Below are 24,248 nucleotides of genomic sequence, written 5' to 3'. Positions count from 1 at the left end.
ATGAAGGATGCTCTTAGGTTAAAAATAGTCCAAAAAGTTTCTGCTTTGAAATCACCCACATTTTCTTTCTTTTTAGAGGCTGTAGAGTTTTGGGCCACACCCACTGGGACTCAGGGGATAATTCTGGCTGTGTGCTCAGGAGTGATCACTGCCGGTGTTCTGGGAACCATATGTGGTATGTGGTGGCAGGAATTCAAATCAGGCTAGAAGTCACCACAACACTAAATCCTAAAGCTTCCCAAATCACACATATTTTTAAGTACACACCGTTAGGAACTTTTTTCCCTCACACTAGATTCACAAATACATATCGCAAAATGGTCTTGGGAATATGGAACACAAATATGCTGCCTTAGAAAACTCATTTATTTATTCCATGTAAAAAACTCAAGACCAACTTTCAGAAAAATCACAAGAGAAAAGTATATATACCACCCACAAAGTTGTTTAAGCTTTATTTTTATATGCATACATGTTTTAAGGAGACAAAATTTGGAGACAGAGTGCAATATATCAAATAAAATCATCCAAAATTATTCTAATGTGTATACAAATAACAGTAAAAAGTACACATATAGGATACATATAATCTGTTACAGTTTTAAAAAGCATTCCTTTTTTTGTCTTAAAATTCTGATACCACTATCTTCTACAACATTCAAGTACAATTTTTAAGTGACTTTTTTCATAACTACTAAACACTAAATTCTGACAAGTCATGTCAGTGTAATGGAGTGTGTTTGCCACGCTCTTCAAAGTAATGCTGTTCAATTCTTCTACAGAAAGCAAAGAGGTTTGAATAGTTTTTCACCTTCTCAGAAAGTTCATCACTGGTCAACTGAGTGGTAAGAATGGTGTACAGGTGGCCAAACACAAGTGCATCTAGTTCAGTAGGCCTAAAATAAGCAGAAATGGGAGCAACATGAATAGCTTGCATAGTTTGCACAGTGGGAAAAAGACACTATTAAAAAAAATTATTCAACTATTTCAAAGAAACAACCTAAATAATAAATTCCAACTTAAAAGAATTTATTGTTTCAATTTGAAGTTTCTGTTATAAAGTTGATGAAAAACTTAAAATGATTTGCTAGCTGTATGAACAGTTTGTTAAAGTAGTAGTACCATTTAACTGTCCTCAAATAATATTGGTATAAATCTTTTCTTTTTCATTTATGTATTCACTAACTACAGCAGATCCTCAATTTGTCAGAAATTGAGGCAGATGCTAGTTACATAAAATCAAGAATACTCTAAAAAGAAACACAAAGTGCAAATGACCACAAAACAATTTATTAAGTGTTTTTAATAAAATGCTGTCAAAGCAAAAAGAATGTAGCTGAAACAACAAAATTATATATAAGAGCATGATACGTTTAATTTTTTCATTTTAAAGGTAATAGTTTTTAATATGGAGATTTCTCAACATGCAAATTTCTCAAAAAAATTAAATAAAAACCCCCTTTATGACCAAGTGATACACAACTTCTTGGCATGTATCCCCAACACACAAAAACATTATTTTGAAAGAACATATGCACAACGTGTTCACTGCTCCACTTAGTACAATAGCAAAGATATGAAAACAATCCAAATGCCCAATCACTATTCTTGATGAATGGATCAAGGAGGTATGGTGTATGTGTGTGTGTGTATGTGTGTGTGTGTGTGCGCGCGCACGCGCGCATATATGTTCCATTTCACAAAATGGAATACGACGTGGCTCTAAGAAAGAACAAGATCATATAATTTGCATCAACATGGATGGGAACTAGAGGTTATCATGCTGAGTGAAGTCAGTCAGAAGGAAGTGACAGACAGTCACAAAACCTACACTCTCAAAAGTAGGACCTAATTAGAAATTTACTGTGAGGTAGTAACAAAGGTCCAAAGCAACAATAATGGGAGATCTGATCCACACAATTGAGTTGGGAGATGGGAGGGAATAGTGTTAGGGTCCTAGGGGGAGGAAGATGGCTACAATGATGATGTAATGATGGTTTTGATGTTCGTAATATGTATGAGAAACCATTATTGTAAACCATTAATCTTATATAAAATTAAATTAGTTAAAAAGATATTTTTAAAAAGTAACAGCTTTCTGAAGGCAACATAACTATAAAGATAGCCTAAACAAAAGTTTTTTCTAATTTTTCCCATAATATATATCAACAATTAAATGAAATTTATCTACCTCACTAATGATTTATAATAAGGCATCACCAATCTACCTGTATTAAAATAATTATTAGTATAACATTACTAAAGGCAATAATGCCATTGTAATTATAAACTAATTATAGCTGTCAGTCCCACAGTAATAAAGTTTTGAAGAAACATCAACCTACCTAAATATGAAAACAAGATGCAGTAATCTGGTTTGGCAGTATTAGCTTTATTTTTTTTTAAAGTCACCAGCATTGCCAGGTGTGCTTCCCACACCCTCCCCCACAATAATAGGAAAAAATACATTATTACATTAGTGAGTCTCTTCCCAAAATACTCTGTCTTGATGAACATGAAACTCTGGAGCCGGGGACACAGTCAGTGGCAACAGAGCATATATGAAGCGCTGGATTCAACCTCCAGCACGGATTGACCCGCCCCCCCATCATCATTCATTTATTTCTTCAAATATATACTTCATCTTAAACATTAATTCCTATGCTTTAAAATATTTTCACTAATTAACTTTAAAAGTATATTTATAATAGAGTTTGTCCATCCAACAATTTTTTGTTTTATTCATTTTTCTAATCTCTGGGTATCACCCTCTGTAGGCAAGATAGTTATATTTCATATTTTAATAGTATCTGCAAAGGAAAAACTAATACTTAAAGTTCCATACACAGTGTGTTGAAATACCTTTAGTAAAACCTCTACTACATCATAAAATAATGCTGGTTTACATATCTACCTTTAAGAGAAATTCTTCATTGAAAGAATTGCACTTTAAAATCTTAAAGTCAGCCAGAATTGATAGAGTGGATAGGGTGCTTGCCTTGCAAGCGGCTGACCTGGACTTGACCCAAATATCCCAAATAGTCCCCCAAGCACCACTAGAAGTGATTACTGAATGCACAGCCGGGAGTAACCTTGGTATCACTGGATATGGCGCAAAAAACAAAAACAAATAAAATCTTATAATCTCCCATAGCCTAGCATTGTTAAACTAAAATGGCAAGAGTGTAAAAACTGAATTTAAATGAAACTTAACATTTTTTAAATACTCCTAATACTAAAATTCTCCTATAAGAAAATAGAATCGTTTTCTATTTCAACAACACAGAAAAGATACTAATACACAGATACAAATTTTCTTACTGTTTATTGAAGAAATATGGTTGTGCTCCCAATCTTTGAGAAAGAGCTTGAAAGCACTGGTCTACATCTTCCAAGACCTAATATAGGCAATAGAGCCAAAAGGGAAAACAAATATTTAAATCAGCAGAAAAATAAAATGTGTCTAAAACTTACTTTGTATTAACTCAGTTTACAATAAAAAGCACATAATTTATTGAATCTTTTATTAAATCAAAATTTCTACACATTTTCATTTCTCTTTTTATGTATCTATACACACACACCACACAAAAAAAAAAAGAAAATTTAAGAGAAATTTTCTTAAAGTCAACTATCTTAAAGTCAACTATATTTGGGCCAGAGAGACAGTACTGGGGGCAGGGTGCGCTAGTAGTTGACTTAGGTTCAATCCCCAGCACCCCATATGGTTTTCTGAGCAATGATAGGAGTGATCCTTAAGCACAGAGCCAGGAGTAAGCCTTTGAGCACTGCTCAGTATGGCCCCCAAAAAGGTAAGTTTTAGAAAAAAATAAGTAAATTCAGCTTATATTCAAGTTACTTAAGTACCATCAAGAAAGTTTCAAGGATCTAACAGACAATGAGCTGTGCATGGCGGGGGGTGGGGGTGGGGGGGGAGGATGATGCCCAAATTCAATCTGGGAACACGTGACTTCCAAACGCAGAATCAGGAGTAGACTCCAGCCCTGCAAGGTATGGCCCAGAAAACAAAAAGGCTTTATCTGGAACCACTACTTCTATTAAACAGCTTCCCTAAATCTATATGGTTATTAGTTGAATGGATAGAAATGAATGTACATATACATATAGATGCATATATGTAAAACATAAGCAGAGGAGAGCAGAGAAGTGAGGTAAGATTATCAGGGCTCTAACTCACAATTCTGAACAATTCTTTTCCCTCTATTCCCTTTGCAATAGCACAGCGGGTAAGGCATTTGCCTTGCACGCAGCCGACCCAGGTTCGATTCCTCTGCCCCTCTCAGAGAGCCCAGCAAGCTACCGAGAATCCCAACCACACGGCAGAGCCTGGCAAGCTCCCCATGGCATATCTGATATGCCAAAACCAGCAACAAGTCTCACAATAGAGATGTTACTGGTGCCCGCTCAAGCAAATCGATGAACAATGGGAGGACTGTGCTACAGTGCTATATGTAAAACATATAATCCACTCAGAATGACGACACTGCTGATCCTCCAGGAGTAAAAAGCATAGTAGTAGAGATGGATCTTTTTATTTCAGCCCAATTCCTTTCCCCAATCCCCCTTGTGGCCAATGGCACACATCAGTAAATAGTCTGGTCAGAACTAGGAAGAGCCTTGGGAAAAAGACATACTAATTAGAAGTTAATGAATCTCAACTCCTGACCTAGACAAGATCTATGTGGGTTTTTTTTTTTTTAATTTTGCTATTTCAGTAACTTTGAGAACAGAGGCAAATACATTCACTGTCATTGCCACTGTCCTCCCATTGTTCATCGATTTTCTCAAGTGGGCCCAGTAACGTCTCCATCGTGAGACTTTGTTACTGTGTTTGGCATATCGAATATATCACGAGTAGCTTTCCAGACTTTGCTGTGCGGGTGAGATACTCTAGGTAGCTTGCCGGGCTCTCAGAGAGGGGTGGAAGAACCAAACTCGTGTCAGCCATGTTGGCTGCATGCAAGGCAAACGCCCTACCTGCTGTGCTATTGCACCAGCCCAGGAAAATACATTAGGCACCATATTTAACAAGGTCTTTTTTCTTTTAAGTCCTGATATAGCAGATCTGTATTTACTGACATAAAAATTGTTCACAATGTAAATTGAACAGTGTAAAAAGCAAGTTACAGATTGGCAAATATAATATGATCTCACTCAAGGAAAATGTGCTAAAAGACATCTAAAATAATGTTCTTCCAACAGAATAGAAGCAATTTCTAGTTGATACAACTTTAGGCATTTTAAGAGCTTGCTAGTAGGGGGGAGGATAGAGTGGGGAAGTGCGAGGGCTACTGGGTTCATTGGTGGTGGAGAATGGGCACTGGTGGAGGGATGGGTACTTGATCATTGTATAACTGGAACCTAAGCACAAACCTTAAGTCTACAACTATACATCATGGTGTTTCATTAATTAAAAAAAAAAAAAGAGTTTGCTAGTAGATTCAGGAAGGGGAATATAGCTACTCTATACATATGACCCAGAAGAATGATTTGTCTGCAGGCTGGAGCAGGCGGACACTTTCCTTGCACACAGCGCACACAGAATACAGAGCCAGTAGTAAGCCAGGTGTGCACCCCACAAAAAAAAAAAATTGAAATAGCCAGGGGGCTAGAGAGAAAGTACAGTGTAGTAAGGTGCTTGCCTCACACCCTGGGGCTCAATCCCCAGCATCCTACACGGTCCCCTGAATACCACCAGGAGTAAAACCTGAGTGCAGAAGCAGAAGTGACCCCTGAACATTGTTGGATGTGACCCAAAAACCAAAAAAAAAAAAAAAAAAATCTGTCCTCATTCAGGAAAGGCCAAACTCCTTAAGTTTTGGAAAAAACGCTAGTAGGAAGGAAGGGCAGACATGGAAATCAACCCTGATAACCAATGGGATACAGATGTTCACAGTCAGATGACCCTCATATTCTACTACCTTTTTGAATTTCCCTATACTATATAACTTATAATAAGCATGAATAATCTTTAAAAAACAAAAGTACTTTGTGTTGAAACTGAGTGTTAAAAGATATTATATATACATACATATATATATATATATATATATATATAGAGAGAGAGAGAGAGAGAGAGAGAGAGAGAGCAATAGCACAATGGTAGGGCATTTGCCTTCCATGCAGCCTACCCGGCCGACAACCCAGATACCCAGATTCGATTCCTCTGCCCCTCTCGGAGAGCCCGGCAAGCTACCGAGAGTAGAGTATCTCACCAGCACAGCAAAGCCTGGCAAGCTACCCATGGCATATTTGATATGCCAAACGCACTAACAACAAGTCTCACAATGGAGATGTTACTGGGCCCGCTCGAACAAATCGATGAACAACAGGGGGCAGTGCTACAGAGCTAACCTTTCAGTATCTGTATTGCAAACCATAATGTCTAAAAAGGTCGGGGGGGGGGGGGGTGGGGGGGAGAGAAACAGAGCGAGAGAGCGAGCGAGCGAGAGAGCGAGAGAGTGAGCGAGAGAGCAAGCGAGCAAGAGAGGGAGGAGGAGGAGGAGGAAGAGGAAGAAGAGGAAGAAGAAGAGGAAGAAGAAGAGGAAGAAGAGGAGGAAGAAGAGGAGGAAGAAGAGGAAGAGGAAGAGGAGGAAGAAGAGGAAGAGGAAGCAGAAGCGGAAGCAGCAGCGGCGGAGGTGAAGGGGTTGGGAAGGGAACTGGGGACACTGGTGGGGTGGTGGGAAATGTACACTGGTTGAAGGCATGGGACTGAAACCCAATATGAGCAACTTTGTAATTGTGTATCTCAGTAATTCAATTAAGAAGGAAACTTTAAAAAGGACCTTATATTAGAGAAACTAAGAATGATTATTTTTTCATTCATTTTTATTATGTTGGGGTTTTTAAAAATCTATCAGTCCCCCAAAATGAATTTCTTTATGCACTAAAATCACCAACTTTAGTCTGAACTGACCTGGTCCAGAGTCTTGTTACCCCATCCAATAGCTTTCATCTTACGTTTAACTTCCCACCGTTTCTGATAGGCCAAAATATGATTCAGAGGCCAAGGGTAAGGAGATCCATATCTAGCAAGAGTGATCTAAAGAGAAAAGGTTTTGTTTAAAAATGTGATTCTTCTCAAAACAAAGCCATTTTTTATAAACAGAAATCTAAGAGAAATATATTTTCAAAGAACATAAATACAGCTATGTGAAAAAAAATACATAGCTTGCAATTTAAAAAATTAAAATTTTAAACCATTCCCTTTAAAAATATATAAACTTTTATGTACTTTGCAACCAGTTATATCAAACAATGACACATAGCTTCCCTAAAATGTATGTGCAAGCAAAATTAAAGTAAGTGAAAAACTATATCACTAATGGTATAAACCACAATGTTTCATTTATGAGCAGGGACTTACAATTCTGAGCAAAAGTGTTTTCTCATTAAATTTTAATTAAGATAAATGCTGCTGAACCACTCACCTCCCCTACTGTAGCTTCATCACACCACTGAAGATACAACTAGGAACAAAGGAACAGTCACTAAAACTTTAGAATACCAAAGAGAAAACAGATTAAAAAAAAAAGTTATCTCTTTCTATAGTAATTTTTTATAAAACGCCAATATAAAAAGCACCTATGTGAGGGTTGGTTTTCTTTAAAGTTACTATACAGCTCATGAAATTTAATGGTGATACTTAATAATTCTTATTTGCACAGTACATATCTAAATACCATGAAGATATACAGATATTATTAAATTAAGTAAAGTTTACAAGGCCAAAGTAAAATAATAAGTGAGTAAAAAACATTCCTGTTTATAAACAGAAAAACTAGAACTGAAAATATTGTTCTAAAATAATAATTAAATAATTCAAGTAACCATCTCAGCCCCAGTCTTGCTCAATTATTTACCAATTTTTCAGTTACTCTAAAATAACTTGTTAGAAAGATTATCTTTTATCAGAATAAAACTCACTTTAAGCTTTATTATATATCAGAATATTAGATATCACATACTATACCTCTGCGGTCAACAGCATATTGTTGACTAATTCCATGTAGGCTTTCATTTCTGCTTTCTGAACTTCATCCAGCCCATCACTAAGAGAATGACCCTAGAGGGAATTAAAAAAAAATTTAAGTATACCATATTAAAAAATCAAAAACTTTCAGTGATTATCTACCAAGTAATATAACATCAATGCTATTACTTCAAATGTTCGATGGGTTAATAAAAAAATGTCTTATAATAAAATTATTTTATTTTCAAGTATAAATAATATTCAGCCTGACATCACTATAAAATATTAAGTGGTTTCCCCTCCCCCCCATCTCTTTTCTCTGTCTCTGTCGTTCTGTTTCTAGGTCACAACTGGTACTGCTTAGGGGCTACTCCCAGGTCTATACTTAGAGGTTGCTCCTGGCAGTGCTCAGGGACCATGCAGTGCTAGGGATTGAACACAGACCTCCGGGATGCAAAGCATGTGCTCAGCATATTGAGTCATCTTTCTGGCAGTAAAAATTTTTTTTTCAATAAACAAAATTACACAATCATACTGCCTCCCTCATCCAAAAAAAAAAAATGGCCAGTAAACCTTCTTTACTAAAGTTATTAGTAATGAAATAAGGCTAAAAATTAACATGTTGTGGCTTTTAATGTGGTCAAAGATGTTAAAATGCGAATAAAATTATAGTAAATACTAACAGATATCCTATAATACTGCAATGTCACTCCTAGTAATTGAATTTATCCTATGAAGTCATTTTGACAAGCGTAAAAAGGTTATGTACATTATTTATTCTACCACGTAATAACAGCAAAACACTGATAGAAACTTAAGTATTCATCAATAATAACTTACATAAATAATTATGTATATAACAGAACACAATACAATAATCTTAAAGGATTATCATGTTTTGTTTTATTTTTGGACCACACCTAGAAGTGCTCATGGCTTACTCTTTGCTCTGCACTCAAGAATCACTTCTGGCAGTGCTCAGGACCATATAGGGTGCCGGATATCAAACCTAGTCAAACACATGTAAGGCACACTTCCTAACTGATCTACTAGTCCTCCAGCCCCTTAAGTAGGATTATTTTTACCTACATATGTGTAGCTAGCATGAAAGAATGGAAGAATTTCCAAACATACTGATGATTTTAAAAGGCTTGTTGCAAAATAACAGATAGCCATCTTAGACATATTATTTATGCTAAGAGAAGTTTCTGGTAGTTCCTCAAAAGGTTAACAAGTTTTGTTTTTTGATAACTAATGAAAAGAAGACTAATTCAAATGGATAAACAGGCATTCAATTGCTAAACATTCTATATCTCTCTTCTCAAAGATTAATATTTTGAACAACATAAGAATTTTCTTTGGAGAATAATTTCATAAGCATAAGCTAGAAAACTACCATTTTGTAAAGATTTTCCTTTATTCTTTTTCCCACTAATATAATGGGGGGAGGGGGCAGAATAGGTAAAGTCAATACAAATGTTGAAATACATTAAAGAATGATGATGACTTATTTAAGATAACTATAATCAAATACATTTAATATCTTTATTACCTTGGCTTTAACAAATTGGACTATTGGACCAAGTTCTGACACAACCTGATTTCCTACATGAATAAAAGGTACTTTACCTGTTTGGAGAGAGAAAATCAAAACATATAAACACATGTGAAATACTTTTAGTAAATTAAAGTTTGTTCTAATGAATGAAGATACAAATTGGAATATGTATTATGAGTAAAAGGTTTCATAAAACAAAGACTTGAAAAGCATAGTTACATATATGTCAAAATCCATATATGACTAAACACCTGACTACAAACTAAAATGAAAAAAGAAAAAGGTTCATTCTAAAGATTTCACTTGACTTGGATATACAAACATTACATTCTTTTCAAACTTAAGACTAATAAATTATTATACAGTGGTGCATACTAATTATTCCTATTACACAAACTAATCACAGACATTGGTTCATGAATACTGACATGAACAATTGACAGATTTTTAAGAAGTACAGCAGGACTTTTCCTCCAAGTAAAATTAATTGAGCTACATTATAAACTACATTAAGGAGTCCTCTTTTTATATCTTCTAATTTTAAATATCAGATACCTAATAAGGTGAATTTTAATCATATGAAAGTTCATTAATTAATGTTTTTGGTTCAACGATATCAGGAATTAAGATACTGCCAATCTTTGAAGTTTTGCTAATTTATAAATTATAACACCAGGTAAATTCTCAACATGTTATAAGAAAAAGACAAAATCTGGCTTCTAATATGTTTACAAAATCTGGCTTCTCTAAACAAAGGCCATGTTAAAAATTTAGTATTTTACATTCACAAGTATTAAGATTTGATTAAATTATCAAGTGATGTCAAGAACAAAATAATCTTCAAATAAAGTTTCTCTCCAAATGATAGAGATGAAACTATCAGACCTAGTTCAATGGAGTTCACACTAACAGCAGGCTTCTTCCTGGCTCTTTTCAATAGACTTGCTCCTCCAGCTCAACTTTAGAGTAAAAGATGAGGTACAGAGCACCCAACAAAAGCTTCTTCTGCATCCATAGGACAACATGCATTAAAAAGGAAAGGCAGGCCTTTTGGAACTCAAAAAACTCAACAGATGTGTTTAGAAGGCATTCCCATGTTACCAATATACCAATATAAAACACTGAATTCCATCCCCTTTCTTTCTCTGCTTTTTAAAGCTGGTGTGGAGGAGGGGGAAAAAGCATTTATTCTCTAGATAAGCATTATGCAATAAATATTTTTGTAACCACCATAAATCTAGAAATAGTACAGATTTACTGGGTGTAAATAAAACAAAAGAAAAATATTTGTGATGAGGGCCTAAACCAAAAACTGTTTGGGGCATATGGCATTTTAAGAATATTTATCATTTTTAATAATCAGTTGGTGGTCTTGGAAAAATTTGTTTTTTTCCTTAAAAATTCTTGGATCACTGTAGACTATGAAGCAGTGAAATAGTATGGACAACCAGCTGTGTAATCAATTCTCTAAATAAAAAGACATTAATGCAACAAATTAGAAGGAATAATTCTGTCATCATCTTTACCTAAGTGGAGCTAACGCTATATCCTCACTAGATCAGGTATTAGGCAAAAGCATAGAAAGACCGTTATTTTATGGTTCCTGAGGGCCTGGTAGAGTCTGGTCTCTCATCTTATTAGATGAGAGAATAATAATTTTTAGATCTCTGAAGGAAGCAAGATGCTACCAAGCAGTTTATAAATAGAGAATATTTAAAAAAGAAAGAAGTCTATGAATGACATATAATTCAACCTCCTTATATTACTGATAAAGTAACAGAAGTTCAAAGAAGAGCTTTTGGGGGAAAAGCAGCTGAACTAATAAACTCTCTTATCATTTGTCAAAAACATTACCATTAATATTTGATTATCACCTTATGTATGTACATGTATACTCTTTTATGACTACATAGGAAAAAAGAATATAACGCAATATTATTCATTTCAGTAGAATTCAGGAAAATTATAAAACTAATAGATAAAAGTAAGACCGAATGGGTTAACAAATGGCTTTCAATAATTTAAAATATGACAGTTCAAAGGTCTAGGAACTGCAGTATTTTAAATATATACAAACCTGTAAATGCAGATATATTCATATACTTCAGAGTATGAAGAGGATAGATAACTTCACAAATTGACAATTTTTAACAAAGAAATTTAGATGAAAAGCACTTTAACACATTATTACTATTATCACTCCAATAAAGAGATAGAGAAATGTCTGCTTATAAATCAATAACATGCTTATTAGATAGGGCCAACAAATTCATTCAAAAAGAAATGGTTCATGTGCTGTTTTATGTTTTGGCTCTAGAAAAACCATAATTCTAATATTCCATATCAATCCTACATAACCCTTTTATCAGTTTTGTGGCACTGTATTTTTGTATTAAAAATAGAGTATTTATCAAAACTGTACTTTAATCTACTGCATGATACACAGACAATAATGAAAAAAATCATAAGGGTTAAAATTTTATTTGAGGGGCTGGAGTGATAGCACGGCGGGTAGGGCGTTCGTCTTGCACGCAGCCAACCCAGGTTCGATTCCCAGCATCCCATATGGTCCCCTGAGCATTGCCAGGGGTAGTTCCTGGGTGCAGAGCCAGGAGTAACTCCTGTGCATCGCCGGGTGTGACCCAAAAGGCAAAAGAAAAAAAAATTTTATTTGAAATATCAAAAATGTGTCAACAAAATTTTAAAGAGTAATTAGAAACCAAATATACTCAGTGATGATATCAACAACTTTTGATTCAATAATCTTCCTTTTTTGAGCTAGATAATGAGAATATAATTTAGAGATAATGAATGACTCATTAATATTAAAATTTGTTCTGAGTAGTCCTATGTAAAAAAGACTAATGAAAGAAAAGATTTTGTATTTTCTTAATATTTACTTGAATTCTTCTATTTTTAATACTTTAGGTGACAGGGTCAAAACAGTGTTGAAGTTTCTGGGAATGATACACTAAGTCATGACACAGTTCTGCCACCCTCCCCCCAGCCACCAACTTATGTCAACCTATGCTCTTTCCCTCTCACTCTGCCCCCATTATTTGTTGGCAGTGATAGTTTGAGGACATACTAAGGGAAGTAACAATTTACAACACTTAGTATTTAAAACAATCCTTTTAACAGTTTAGTAACCATCACTGACCAGACTTAACTAGCCATGTCTATCCCAAAATTGCCAAAGTTTGCACGTGTTACTTTAGAAAACCATGTAAAAATTCCTCAAGTGGCAATCCCCACACACACCCCAACAAAAGGAAGCATTTTTAAATGTAAATACAAAATAGACCAGTATTACTATTTCATCAATGCAATAAATATTAACTGCAGGGTCAAGGGGAGGGGGAGGAAGCACTTACCTGATGGAGACATATATTCAGCATTTGCCCTACAAACCACTTTGATCGGAAGATTACACATTTGCAAGAAGGCCTGTAAATCAAGAAAAATACACTAAATCTGAAATATGTAATATGAAAGTATTTGTATTTTTGAACATAACTTTTTATTCTTTTCTAAATCATAAACATCAAAACCCTTGGAAAAGAATAAATCAATTTAAGATCAAAGTTTGTCCTTTCATTTCCTAAAGTATGATTTAAACAGCAGTAACTATATATGGGAAAACTATGACTTATCCACTGCTTATGCAAGATTACAGAACTATATTACAATTCTACTTTGATTTTCCTATCAGATGACTAAAGTTCAACCATATTTATTTTATATATATTTGTTAATTCCACTACCTTTTACAAGATTACCATCTTGTCTCAAAGGGAAATGCTCAAATGTTAAACCAAACAAATTGTTTTCAGAATCTTGGGAATGTAAATGAGTGCAGTTACCACAAGAAAACAGTAATGAAACTACTTAAGTTATAACAAAAAATACCATTTGATCCAGTTACTCCACTTTCAGATTTTTACCCAAAAGTAAAAATACTAACTCAAGAGCAATACTATTTACAATAGCCAAGACAGGAAACAAATTAAATTGTCCACAAATAGTGATAAAGATACATATATACACAATGAATTACTACTCAGCTAGGAAAAGAATGAAGCATCTCCATCTGTAATAATGGGTATCTTCCCTGTCTAAAAATATTAGTCTAAATGAAACAAATCAAATGGGGAAAGTCAAATATGGTATTATTTCACTCACAAGTAGACTATAAAGAAACAAATGAACAAACAAAAACAAAACTCTTAAGAAGAACTGATTGGTGGCTCTCCCAAGAAAAATGTAGTTCAGAATATAGTAATAGAATATTCACCTACCATTCCTTAATTTGCTATTTTATTCCTTAATTTGCTTATATTAAACTAACATTGACAAAGTAGAATGAAGCAAAGCTTAAAATATCAGATCATATAAATGATTTCTAACTGAACTGTACAAAATGAACAATAGTCACCTGTCATTATTAAAGTAAAATTTTAATTAACTGAAGTTGAGAAAAATCTTAAACGATGGCTCAGTGTGGGGCCTGGGTTTGCTCCCCACTGCTGATCACATGCACTGAGCATATTCCAAGCAGTCCTGCGATGCCTCACAGAATGTGCCATGTTCAGTGCATAGCCAGCAATGTACGAGGTGCACCACAGCAAGATGTGCAGCTCCCTAGAGAGGACTACAACCAGAATGTGCTCACGGAACAAAGCTAAAAAAGTGCAAGACGCAGCGAACACCACAGCCAAGCATATGTACAACTCCACTCATGGCAACAACAAAGTGGAAGTTTTGCTGAATTCAGTTCTCTGTCCACACCAGCCACTTTGCAAGGCTCCATGGTCACATGCAACTAGTGGTCAAGGCATATATTGGACACCACAAATAACAATGTTTCCATCATCGCAGAAAGTTCTATTGGACAGCCTAGGTCTACAACCAGCCCAGGTCTACAACCAGCCCATAAGAGAGAGCTCAGTGAGAGAGAAGCTGACATCATCTGAAAATGATTAGGCTAAATATAAAAACAACCTACATAATAATAGAACAGTGTCCACAAATCCTGCATGTGATCAATCAACTTCTGATGACTGATATATTAAATACCGTAAAATTTTCAATTTCAGAAAGAATTTCAGAAAGCTTTATGCATTTGGTGAACAATTCCCACTGCTACAATAATCAAATAACTTTATCAACATGTAAAAACTAAGAATTAAATGAAAAGATTGAAAGTACAACCAATACTTTATTTTATTCTTTGAAAAAAATATCTATTGAGTACCTAAGCACATAATATAATGTTTTAAAGATATACACACATATAGGCACAAAGAATATAATACCCAGTACCTGACCTCTAAAACCCTGAAATTTTGTAAGCCTGATGTAGTTTCAACATATTGAATAAATTCAATAAATGCATGACATCAAAACATTCACTGAGGCAGTAGGGTGTCTATAGATCTTGTTTCCTAAAATAAATTTTCAAAAGGAAAAACGTAAAACCAGATCATCGAAAATGGTTAAACATGAAGGATTGAATTTACATATTTATCTCTGCAACATACAAAAGTAACAGGAAAAATAGGAAAAGTATAAATCCGGAAGGACTAAAGAATGGGAGAAGAGACTAAAGCAGAACGGAAATGTCATGCCACTTTTTTCTAAGATGGAAAGCAGACTTAGCAGAGCAGAGAAAGCTGAAACCTAAGAGGGAGGGAAGGAGAAAAATCAATAGATTTGCATCATAGAAAGTAGGAAGATTCCAAACTTGGCGTACCACATGAGGCAGAAATGAGGTAACAGACTTAAAATAGGAAAATCAGAGAAACGTCTGTATAAACATCAGACAACTAACCTGCTGCTAATCCAGCAAGAAAGAGAGGTCCATTCTCTGAAGACACCCAAGGAACACTGACTCAAGGGCCAAGCACAGCAGGGGCACTCAGTGGGGAGGTTCAGGAGAAAGGTAAGCACAGTCACTGAAGACAACTACAGCACCCCTCTCCCTCTCAGCTCCAACCAAATTAAGTCTCTCCTGAATCTCTCTCTAGAGAAAGACCTACAAATACTGATGGTTCAATGGGAAATGGGGATGGGATGGGTCAGTGGTCAACAAAAATGGCAGCTCATTTTGAGATCCACATCACAAAGACCCTCATTGCCACATCACTGTTTTAATGCTTCACTCGTAAATATAAACTGTTAGCAGAGATCAATAAATACTTGAGCAAAGCCTCAATTATAAAATATAGGACCAGGGAGCTGAAGAAACAGTGCAGGTATTAAGGTGCTTGTTATACATAAGGCTGACCCTGGTTTTAATCCGCAGCACCACATATGGTCTCCCGAGCACCAAACCAGAAGTCCTGAGCACTGCCAAATTTGGCCAAAACCCCCAAGCGCCACCCAACAACAACCAAAAAAAAAGGTTGAGATTACACACACACACACACACACACACACACACACACACACACACACGTACGTCACAAGGAATTGAAAAAACAAAAATGTTGACGGCAGATAACTTCAAAGCAAAATTAGAATGGCTAGGATTTATTGGGAACTTGCAATGTGATAGGAACTTGCAAAATGTTTTACAATTTGATATTGGTACAAACATCCATATTTTTAGGTAAGAAAACAGATACAGAAAAGTAATTTAATCCAGGTACAGAGGAAAGAGGGAAGAGGACAAAAGGAAAGGAAAACAAAGATAAACTAAAGAAAGGGGAAAGGAAAAGGGGGGAAAGGAGGAATTTAAAAAAACTGAAAAGCAAAGCGTACAAGAGACTGAGAAAACAGCAGTGAATATTGCAACAACTCTGAAAACTAGAAGACAACAGAAAGTCTTCAAAATTCTATAAGAAAATCTTGCCATCCTAAAAATCTACATGTGGCTACAGCATAAAATAGAACAAGTGTCTCACAAATAAGGTCTTCACATTTTTTATTTCAGGCATAGACACAGTAAAGCAGATTAGAAACATGCCTTACACATGTCCAGTCTGAGTCCCTGGCACCCGATACAGTCTCCAAGCACCATCAGGAGTGATTCTTGACAGCAGAGCCAGGAGTAAGCCCTGAGCACTGTGATGGAGTGACCCAAAAACCAAAAAATAATAATTTTATTTTTCATGTACCCTTTTCTCAGAAAGTATGCTATATAAAATATAATAAGCCAAGAAAAAAGAAGTGCATGGGACTCAGAAATTACGATTTAAGAGTAAAGCAAGAGCCCCTTGATAGTAATTAACAGCAATCATAAGAAAATAGCTCTGAAGTGAGCCAGATAAAGGAACTATCCGAATTAAAGAAGGAAAAGGGGCTTTAAAAGTACTATCTCCAAAAAAATTGTAAAAATTTGTGTGATGCGTTTGATCTGTGAAATTTACAGTTCAGTCTAAGAGTTTAGGAAAGAGAAGTACGCAAATGAATTAATTATCCACAGCAAAAAACAAAACTCCACAAAGAATATATTTATAGTATACTGAGTCACTCAGTCAAAATCAGTGTTTACACTAGTTGTATTACAAGCTTTGAATATTAATTTAAAAATATGAGAACTACTGAGGATGGAGAAGGGAAATAGAAGTGTAAGAGGTGAATTTCATCACAAAATCATTTGATATATTAAAATTTTTAAATCAAATAGCAAAGCAAGTATCTTATTAAAATAATAAAACTAAATACCAGAGGGGAATAATAGCTAAAATAATCTCTTGCTATCAGGATGAAAGGAGAGAGACAGGAATGAAGATTTTGCTTTTCCCCAGTAAGCTTCTCCTACGTTGCTAGTGGTGAGGACTATTAACTGTGAGAAGTATTAACTGATCCAACTACTTAGAAACTGTTTGGTAAAACCTATTACTAAGCATATGTCTACCCAATCAGTCAACAGAACCACCACCAAAAACAAGCTACAAGAAAGTGAGGAATAGCCACTAACATACATGTATAAGCAATGCAGAACAGACTGATCAATAACAATCAAATACTGGGACCAACTCATATCTATTAATGTGAACTGAAAGTCCTAACCCCATGCCTATATAACATGTACCTATTACTACAGGGCTGGAGCGATAGCACAGCGGTAGGGCATTTGCCTTGCACGCAGCCAACATGGCCGACCCGAGTTCGATTCCTCCGCCCCTCTCGGAGAGCCCAGCAAGCTACCGAGAGTATCTCGCCCGCACGGCAGAGCCTGGCAAGCTCCCCATGACGTATTCGATATGCCAGACACAGTAACAACAAAGTCTCCAATGGAGACGTTACTGGGCCCGCTCGAGCAAATCGATGATCAACGGGAGGGCCTTTACTTACTTACTTACTTACTATTACTACTATGAGAAAGAAAAAAAGGATTATTTTTTGACTCTGAATTTTTAAAAATATCTTAATTGGGAATTTTTAGATCACAGAAATTCTAAAACCAGTCCAAGAAAATATTTTCTGTGATCCTCCAAGAAAATCCTAAAATTTTATTTCTTCAGTAAGTGCTTCTGAATAATATCTTCTGGGAACTCTAGCTCTGATATTTCATAAAGCTACTTTGAAAAATATACATTTCATCTATAAATAATTGAAAATGAGGCCAAGGCTCTAAAGAAACAAGATTTGTTACCATCAATCAAACCCCTAAAAATATCTTAAAACCAGGTCAGGGCATATGTATAAACTCCATTTCCACCCCCCAAACATTGTCAGGTGTGGCACCACTGGGTGTGCCCCATCACAAAAAAAAAAAGAAAAGAAAAAGAAAAAATTACAATGTAATATGAAAGTATTGCCATTAAATGTGAGTCCCCATGACTAAGGTGTGAATATATACCACTGCAGTGCTTGAATACAATGGGTTGCATAGTTTCACTGGAGTACTCAACATGTTCATGGAGGTCACGCTTCTGGTCAAGGGGCCTCACCCATCCTAGCCAGTGGTTGATTCCAGCTGCAGTGCTGGCACACACCTGGCCATGCACCAGAGATTGTAAACACTGCTGCTTCACTGAAGGTCCTGCACAGCAGAACCTCAAGGTCCAAAGAACTGTAAGTGACACAGAAGAGTTACCAGGGATGAAACAGCCTCAGGCTTCCATGGCAGACAATGCTCAGCTATGCCTGGTCACTTCTGTCTCTATTTTTAAGAGAGGGCCAAAAATATTTGCTGATAACTAGAAGTGGGTATAAAAGGAAAAGGACAATACTGCTAAGATGACAAAAAAAATTCTGGTAAAAACAACTAGAAAGATGGAATTGCTATTTGTGAAAGGAAACCTATGGAAAAGGAGGGAAACTCAGGGATCTTAAGCAGGTCTTCTCTGATTATCCATTGTGTTAGACTTCTGACAAGAAAGAAATAGCAGACAACTCTGCTTTTTTCCAAAAGCAAAAGTTGGAAGGCACAAACTATGCTTTGAAATCAGACAAGCAGGTTCTATTCAAGCACTGAGAAGACCCACCTTCAAGGCTGCAATAAAATTTATGTGAAGCTTGCAGGTCAAATGAAAATACAATCCTGAATGTTTTCACCTGTGATCTATCTGAAACCCATCAGGTTTAAAAACTGAAGCGCTTAACTTCATAAATGACAATGCTTTAATAAATTTTAAAAAATAGATAAAGAACTGACAAGCTGAAGTATCAAGCATATGGCTCAGGAAGCTTATTTCCTATGTGTGAGGCACTGGGTTTATTACTCTGTACCCACCCGACTCCCAAAGAAAGAAATAAAAAAGTAAATTTAACCACTTGGTTAAAAAAAAAAAAAGCAGCTTTAAGAAACTAAAGGGCGGTTCAGCATAAGAGAAGGAACACATGGAGGGTGCGGGATCCCGGAGGAAAAATAAAAAAAAGAAAAAACAGGTTCCAAAAAGAGCCGAGATCACCGGCAAGTTCCAGATGGAGTAGGTGCCGCATCCCGCCTCCCCCAGATGGAACCCCGGTGACCAGAAGCCTCTACAAACACAGCTCGAGTATGCGGGAACGAGGACTTTTTCTCAAATCTGCCGGACTACACCTCCCAGGTAACCTCTGATTCCGGAAGTCACGCCCACAGCCCGCCCCCCAGTGCCATCTTTGAAGCGTTCAGCATAAGAGAAGGAACACATGGAGGGTGCGGGATCCCGGAGGAAAAAAAAAAAGAAAAAACAGGTTCCAAAAAGAGCCGAGATCACCGGCAAGTTCCAGATGGAGTAGGTGCCGCATCCCGCCTCCCCCAGATGGAACCCCGGTGACCAGAAGCCTCTACAAACACAGCTCGAGTATGCGGGAATGAGGACTTTTTCTCAAAACCGCGTGGCCGCTTATGCGGCCGCGCGACATCTCTCTATATACAAAGTGATCAATGAGAAGTAAACCACCCAATCTTTCTCCCTGAAAATCAGAGTTAAGTTTGGAGCATGGCCACAGCCCCAGAAACACAAGGACTTAATGCAGAAACCAGCAGCTTAGAGCAGAAAAGTGAACGGACGATGAGTTAACCCAGGCCATCATTTCTGCCCAGAGGGGAAAGGGTGTTGCCCCATTCGCCCTCTCCTCTCTGGAAAGAAAGATGGCGGCCACATGGGAGCCTTGTGGACAGCAGGTATGAGCCGGGAGTGTGGGGGCAACTAAAACCTCACGGGAAGGGGGGCGTTTTGCTCCGCCCTTCACGCCCTACCGAGGCCACCGGTTGCCCCCCGCGAGCGGCTCTCCAGCACGGCCAGGACTCCAGAACACAGAAACCAATTTCTTAACTATCTGACTTTCAGTAGAAATACTTCCAGGGTCAATAGGTAAAAGAGCAGAAATCCAAAACCAACATTTAATTCTTGAACCCAGCCGTAGAAAGCAAATCACTTCACAATGCTTTTTCAGCATGTCTGATTTGGGGGGGGGGGGTGGGAAACTCTAAATAATAGTGGTGAATCTTTTATTGAAACAATGAATCTAATCAAAGCAGAAAGAGTGTTAACTAGAATTCATCTGCCTCACAGGGACGGGGAGGGGTGGGGGGTGGGGTTTTATTGGGGTTCTTCATGGTAAAAAATAAGTATTGGTAAAGAGAAATGTGTTTGATATTTGCATGACTGAGACATAAACCTGAAAGCTTTGTAACCTTTCCCACAGTGATTCAATAAATAAATTAAAAAAAAAAGAAACTAAAGGGCCATCCAATAAGAACATTATTATATTCTGAAAATCTACTGGGAAATGATACACCAAGGAACCACTGTTAGCAATATTGTCTTATTTAAATTCTCAGCAAAAACCAAGGAGGTGGCTCAGTGGGAGAGCACTTGCCTGGCATGAATGAGTTCCTAGGTGCAATTTTTGGCACCACTAAAATAATAACAGTAACTAATTAAACAAAAATTGAAATCTCAGGAGCTATGGTCTATACAAGATATTTAAGATAAACAAGGAGGAACTAAAATTAATACTAGTAGTTAGACTAAATTAACAAGCAAACTGAATGAAAAAGATCTCAAATTTTATGCAGATCAAATTTCTTAAGTCTTTATTTTCAAAATAATAAACCAATTGTATTCCAGAGAGAAATCTGGAATGAATCAATTAAATTAAATATAAACCTCGAAAGTCTTTCATTTCTCTTATAATAAATAATTATATAATGGCTCCTATCAAGAATAAGGAAATTATTTACAACACTGAAAATATACAAATACAAAATATCCCTTTTTAAAACTCCTATTATGTTTTTAAAAGATCTCAGTTCAGAAAAGGGTGACGCTCAATCAATTCTGATAAAAAGAAAACATGCCCAGCCAGAATTCAAAGAGCATAAAACACCCTAAGTAGGGAAAAATGTGTTACCTAACACACAAAGTACTCCTTAGAGACTCAATTTTATGTATTTACTTGAGGGGCGGGGCACAGGCCATACCCAGCTATACTCAGGGCTTTACTATTGGCTCTGTGTTCAGGGGTCACTCAGAGATCATATACAGTGCTGGGAATGGAACAGGGGTATAAAGTATATTAATTCCCTTTCAACAAACTTTTAAACTCAATATTGATCCATTTACCAACAAGCAACACCAACTAGCTTCTTTCCTTTTATTTCCAAAAATGAAATACTATCTGCCTTATAAGTAAAATATATAACAATAATTGCATTTCTGCAATAAAACCAATAGTTTGTCAATAAAAATATTAAAATATTCAAAATTAGGGGGTATGATGCTGCGAGCAGGTAAATCTGTGCGAGGCAAGTGCATCAGCAGCCTGATGGCGCCTTCAGACTTCCAGACACCCAAAAATTGCTGCTGTGCCTTTGGCCAGACCCAAAAAACTTGGGGCAAAGTTTACCAAGAAAGTAAACAGCCGAAAGTTAGATATGTGGGAAACACACCCACAAACCACCTCGGGCTCAGCTATATAATTGGAGCCGTGGCCTCTCTGGTTCCTGATTGAACTGCTTAATGGCCATAATCCCAGAGACTCAGAAACAAATCTCGAAACCCAGCGGCTTTTGACAGAAATGCGTCCAGTCCCTGCAGTAGGTTACCGGTGCTGGGTGAACCCAGGTGAGAATAGGTTTCGTGCCTTGGCCTGTTCCCCCTGGCGGCCGGATGGCCGCTATCCTCCAGAGGCCACTGGACAGTCAGGTTTGGGCCTGAAGTGACAAGACACGTGGGGCCTCACGGGATGGGGGTGGAACTGGGCCTGTCCTCCACACCCCAACGAAACCCCAAGTCATCGCCCACGAACAGCCTCTCTGGTTCCTGATCAAGTTGCTTAATGGCCATGATCCCAGAGACTCAGAAACAAATCTCGAAACCCAGTGGCTTTTGGCAGAAATGCGTCCAGACCCCGCAGTAGGTTACTGTCGCTGGGCCACCCCAGGGGGAAAGGGTGTTGTCCCTCCGCCTGCTCCCCCTTGGCGGCTTGGTGGCTGTCATCCTCCAGAGGCCATTGGACAGTCAGGTCTGGGCCCGCAGTGACGAAACTCGTTGGGCCTCATAGGATGGTGGTGGAGCCGGTCCTGGTCTCCTGGTCCCAACGAGACCCCAAGTCATTGCCCACAAACGGCCTCTCTGGCTCCTGATCAAGCTGCTCAACGGCCATGATCTCGAAACCCAGTGGCTTTTGGCAGAAATCCCTCCAGATTTAAGTGTTAAAATTTCGGAATTTCAAAATCACATGGCCCTACTGCAGCCACACGACATCATATGTTATTCATAACAAGCAATAAAACACAAATTGTCTACTGTTGCCTTTTCAGCAGATCTGAGTGTTGGTTTAAAATCTCAAATAATAATGGTGGGTCTGGTGTCAAAATATTGAATGTGATCAAAGCAGAGAGAGAGAGTAATGTGGAAATCATCTGCCCCACAGGTAGGGGGAGGGTGTGGGATGGGGGCATACTGGGGTTTTTGGTGGTGGAGAATGGGCACTGGTGAAGGTACGGGTGTTTCATTGTATAACCGAGACTTAGACCTGAAAGCTTTGTAACTGCTCTTATGGTGATTCAATAAATAAAATTATAAAAAATGAAAAAAAAAGGTGGAGTTCATGAACAATTCAATCAGCTAATCAGTGGCTGAATAAATAGCAGTACTCCTACATAAAAAAAAAAAAAATTCAAAATTTCACTAAGTCTTCCCTGCCCTGGGAAGAACTCTCCTGCCACAGCCCCTCATCCCCTGAAAATAGATACCTGTGCCAAATTCATCTCAACCCCATCTTGGTCAGGAGCACCTTCTAGGTACTGAGCAGCAATCTGCCTGCTATGGTGCTGAAATGACAGAGATGCCTAAAGATGAGAGCCTCAGCAGCTTGGCAGCCCCACATCCCCTGGCCTCACTTGTTCCGATCAGTGCTGCAGCTTCCTAACCAGTGCATTCCATTGACACAGCAGCCAAGTTCACTGGAGCTGCCACAGTAGGGATGGCTGGCTTTGGAGTGGGGATTGGGACTATGTTTGGAAGCCTCATCATGGGTTATGCCAGGAACCCTTCCCTGAAGCAACAGCTCCTTTCAACTATGCCATTCTGGGCTTGGCCCTCTCAGAGGCCAAGGTGCTCTTTTGCCACATGCCTTTCTCATCCTCTTCACCATGTGACGAGCCATCTCAACTTCCCATAGCTATTTCTCCTGTGTTTCTTCTGTCCTGTATATTTATCTGCCTGAACTTCCCCAGGTTGCCTGGGGGGAAATGGTTGGCTCAGGGTTGGACAGAGGAAAGACAAATAAATACTGTATTAGTAAGATTGGGGGAAAAAATGTTAATTCAAAATTTCAAAACTTGTCCTTAATAAGATTTTTAAAGATTTCATGCTTTACAATGATTAAAAACATGGAATCCAAGGATCTATAAGCATATTTTCTAAATGTATGTAAATCTCAACAATGTTATTCAAATTCTAGTTAGGGAACATTTGTTTCTGAGTCCAACTAGGTAAAGTTATACTTAAACAGCAGCCCTCAAGTTTTCTACCTCAGGACAAAAAGTCTATTCATTTCTTAATATAATTCATGATGTTTTATGAAGAATACACTAAGGACTATTTTAAAGGGTGCAATGCCAGTTTAAGGGCACAAAATAAAAAGTTATGAATTTCAATTCATATCTTATTTGATCAGACACAAAAGAAAAACCCACACAACAACTGAAGATTTTTTTCTTTCCAGCCTTGAGGAGGCATGTTTTAAAGTTAAAAACCATGAACTGATATATCTACAAAATAATCTATTTTTTCTATCAAACAGCTATAG

The 24,248-nt window shown here is 37.2% G+C and overlaps 1 protein-coding gene and 1 pseudogene across 1 annotated transcript in view; one reads left to right on the top strand and one right to left on the bottom strand.

The window, feature by feature from the left end:
- Positions 1-345: 345 nt before the first annotated feature.
- MTX2 (metaxin 2) overlaps positions 346-24,248 on the bottom strand; it is a 76,105-nt gene continuing 52,202 nt past the window's right edge. The window contains exons 4-10 of the mRNA XM_056110179.1: positions 12,926-12,998; positions 9,546-9,622; positions 7,994-8,086; positions 7,452-7,490; positions 6,938-7,063; positions 3,322-3,398; positions 346-896 (exon numbers count right to left, since the gene is read on the bottom strand). Coding sequence (XP_055966154.1) covers positions 722-896; positions 3,322-3,398; positions 6,938-7,063; positions 7,452-7,490; positions 7,994-8,086; positions 9,546-9,622; positions 12,926-12,998 — 660 coding nt within the window. The 3' untranslated portion in view covers positions 346-721. The remainder of the gene's footprint in view (positions 897-3,321; positions 3,399-6,937; positions 7,064-7,451; positions 7,491-7,993; positions 8,087-9,545; positions 9,623-12,925; positions 12,999-24,248) is intronic.
- On the top strand, positions 14,157-23,595 carry LOC130019781 (ATP synthase F(0) complex subunit C2, mitochondrial-like; annotated as a pseudogene).

The sequence above is a fragment of the Sorex fumeus genome, unplaced genomic scaffold (genome assembly GCF_029834395.1).
Source record: "Sorex fumeus unplaced genomic scaffold, SorFum_2.1 ptg000009l, whole genome shotgun sequence".
Classification (NCBI taxonomy): domain Eukaryota; kingdom Metazoa; phylum Chordata; class Mammalia; order Eulipotyphla; family Soricidae; genus Sorex; species Sorex fumeus.
Note: the sequence above shows the minus strand (reverse complement) of the source record. Positions and strands in the feature narration are given on the sequence as shown.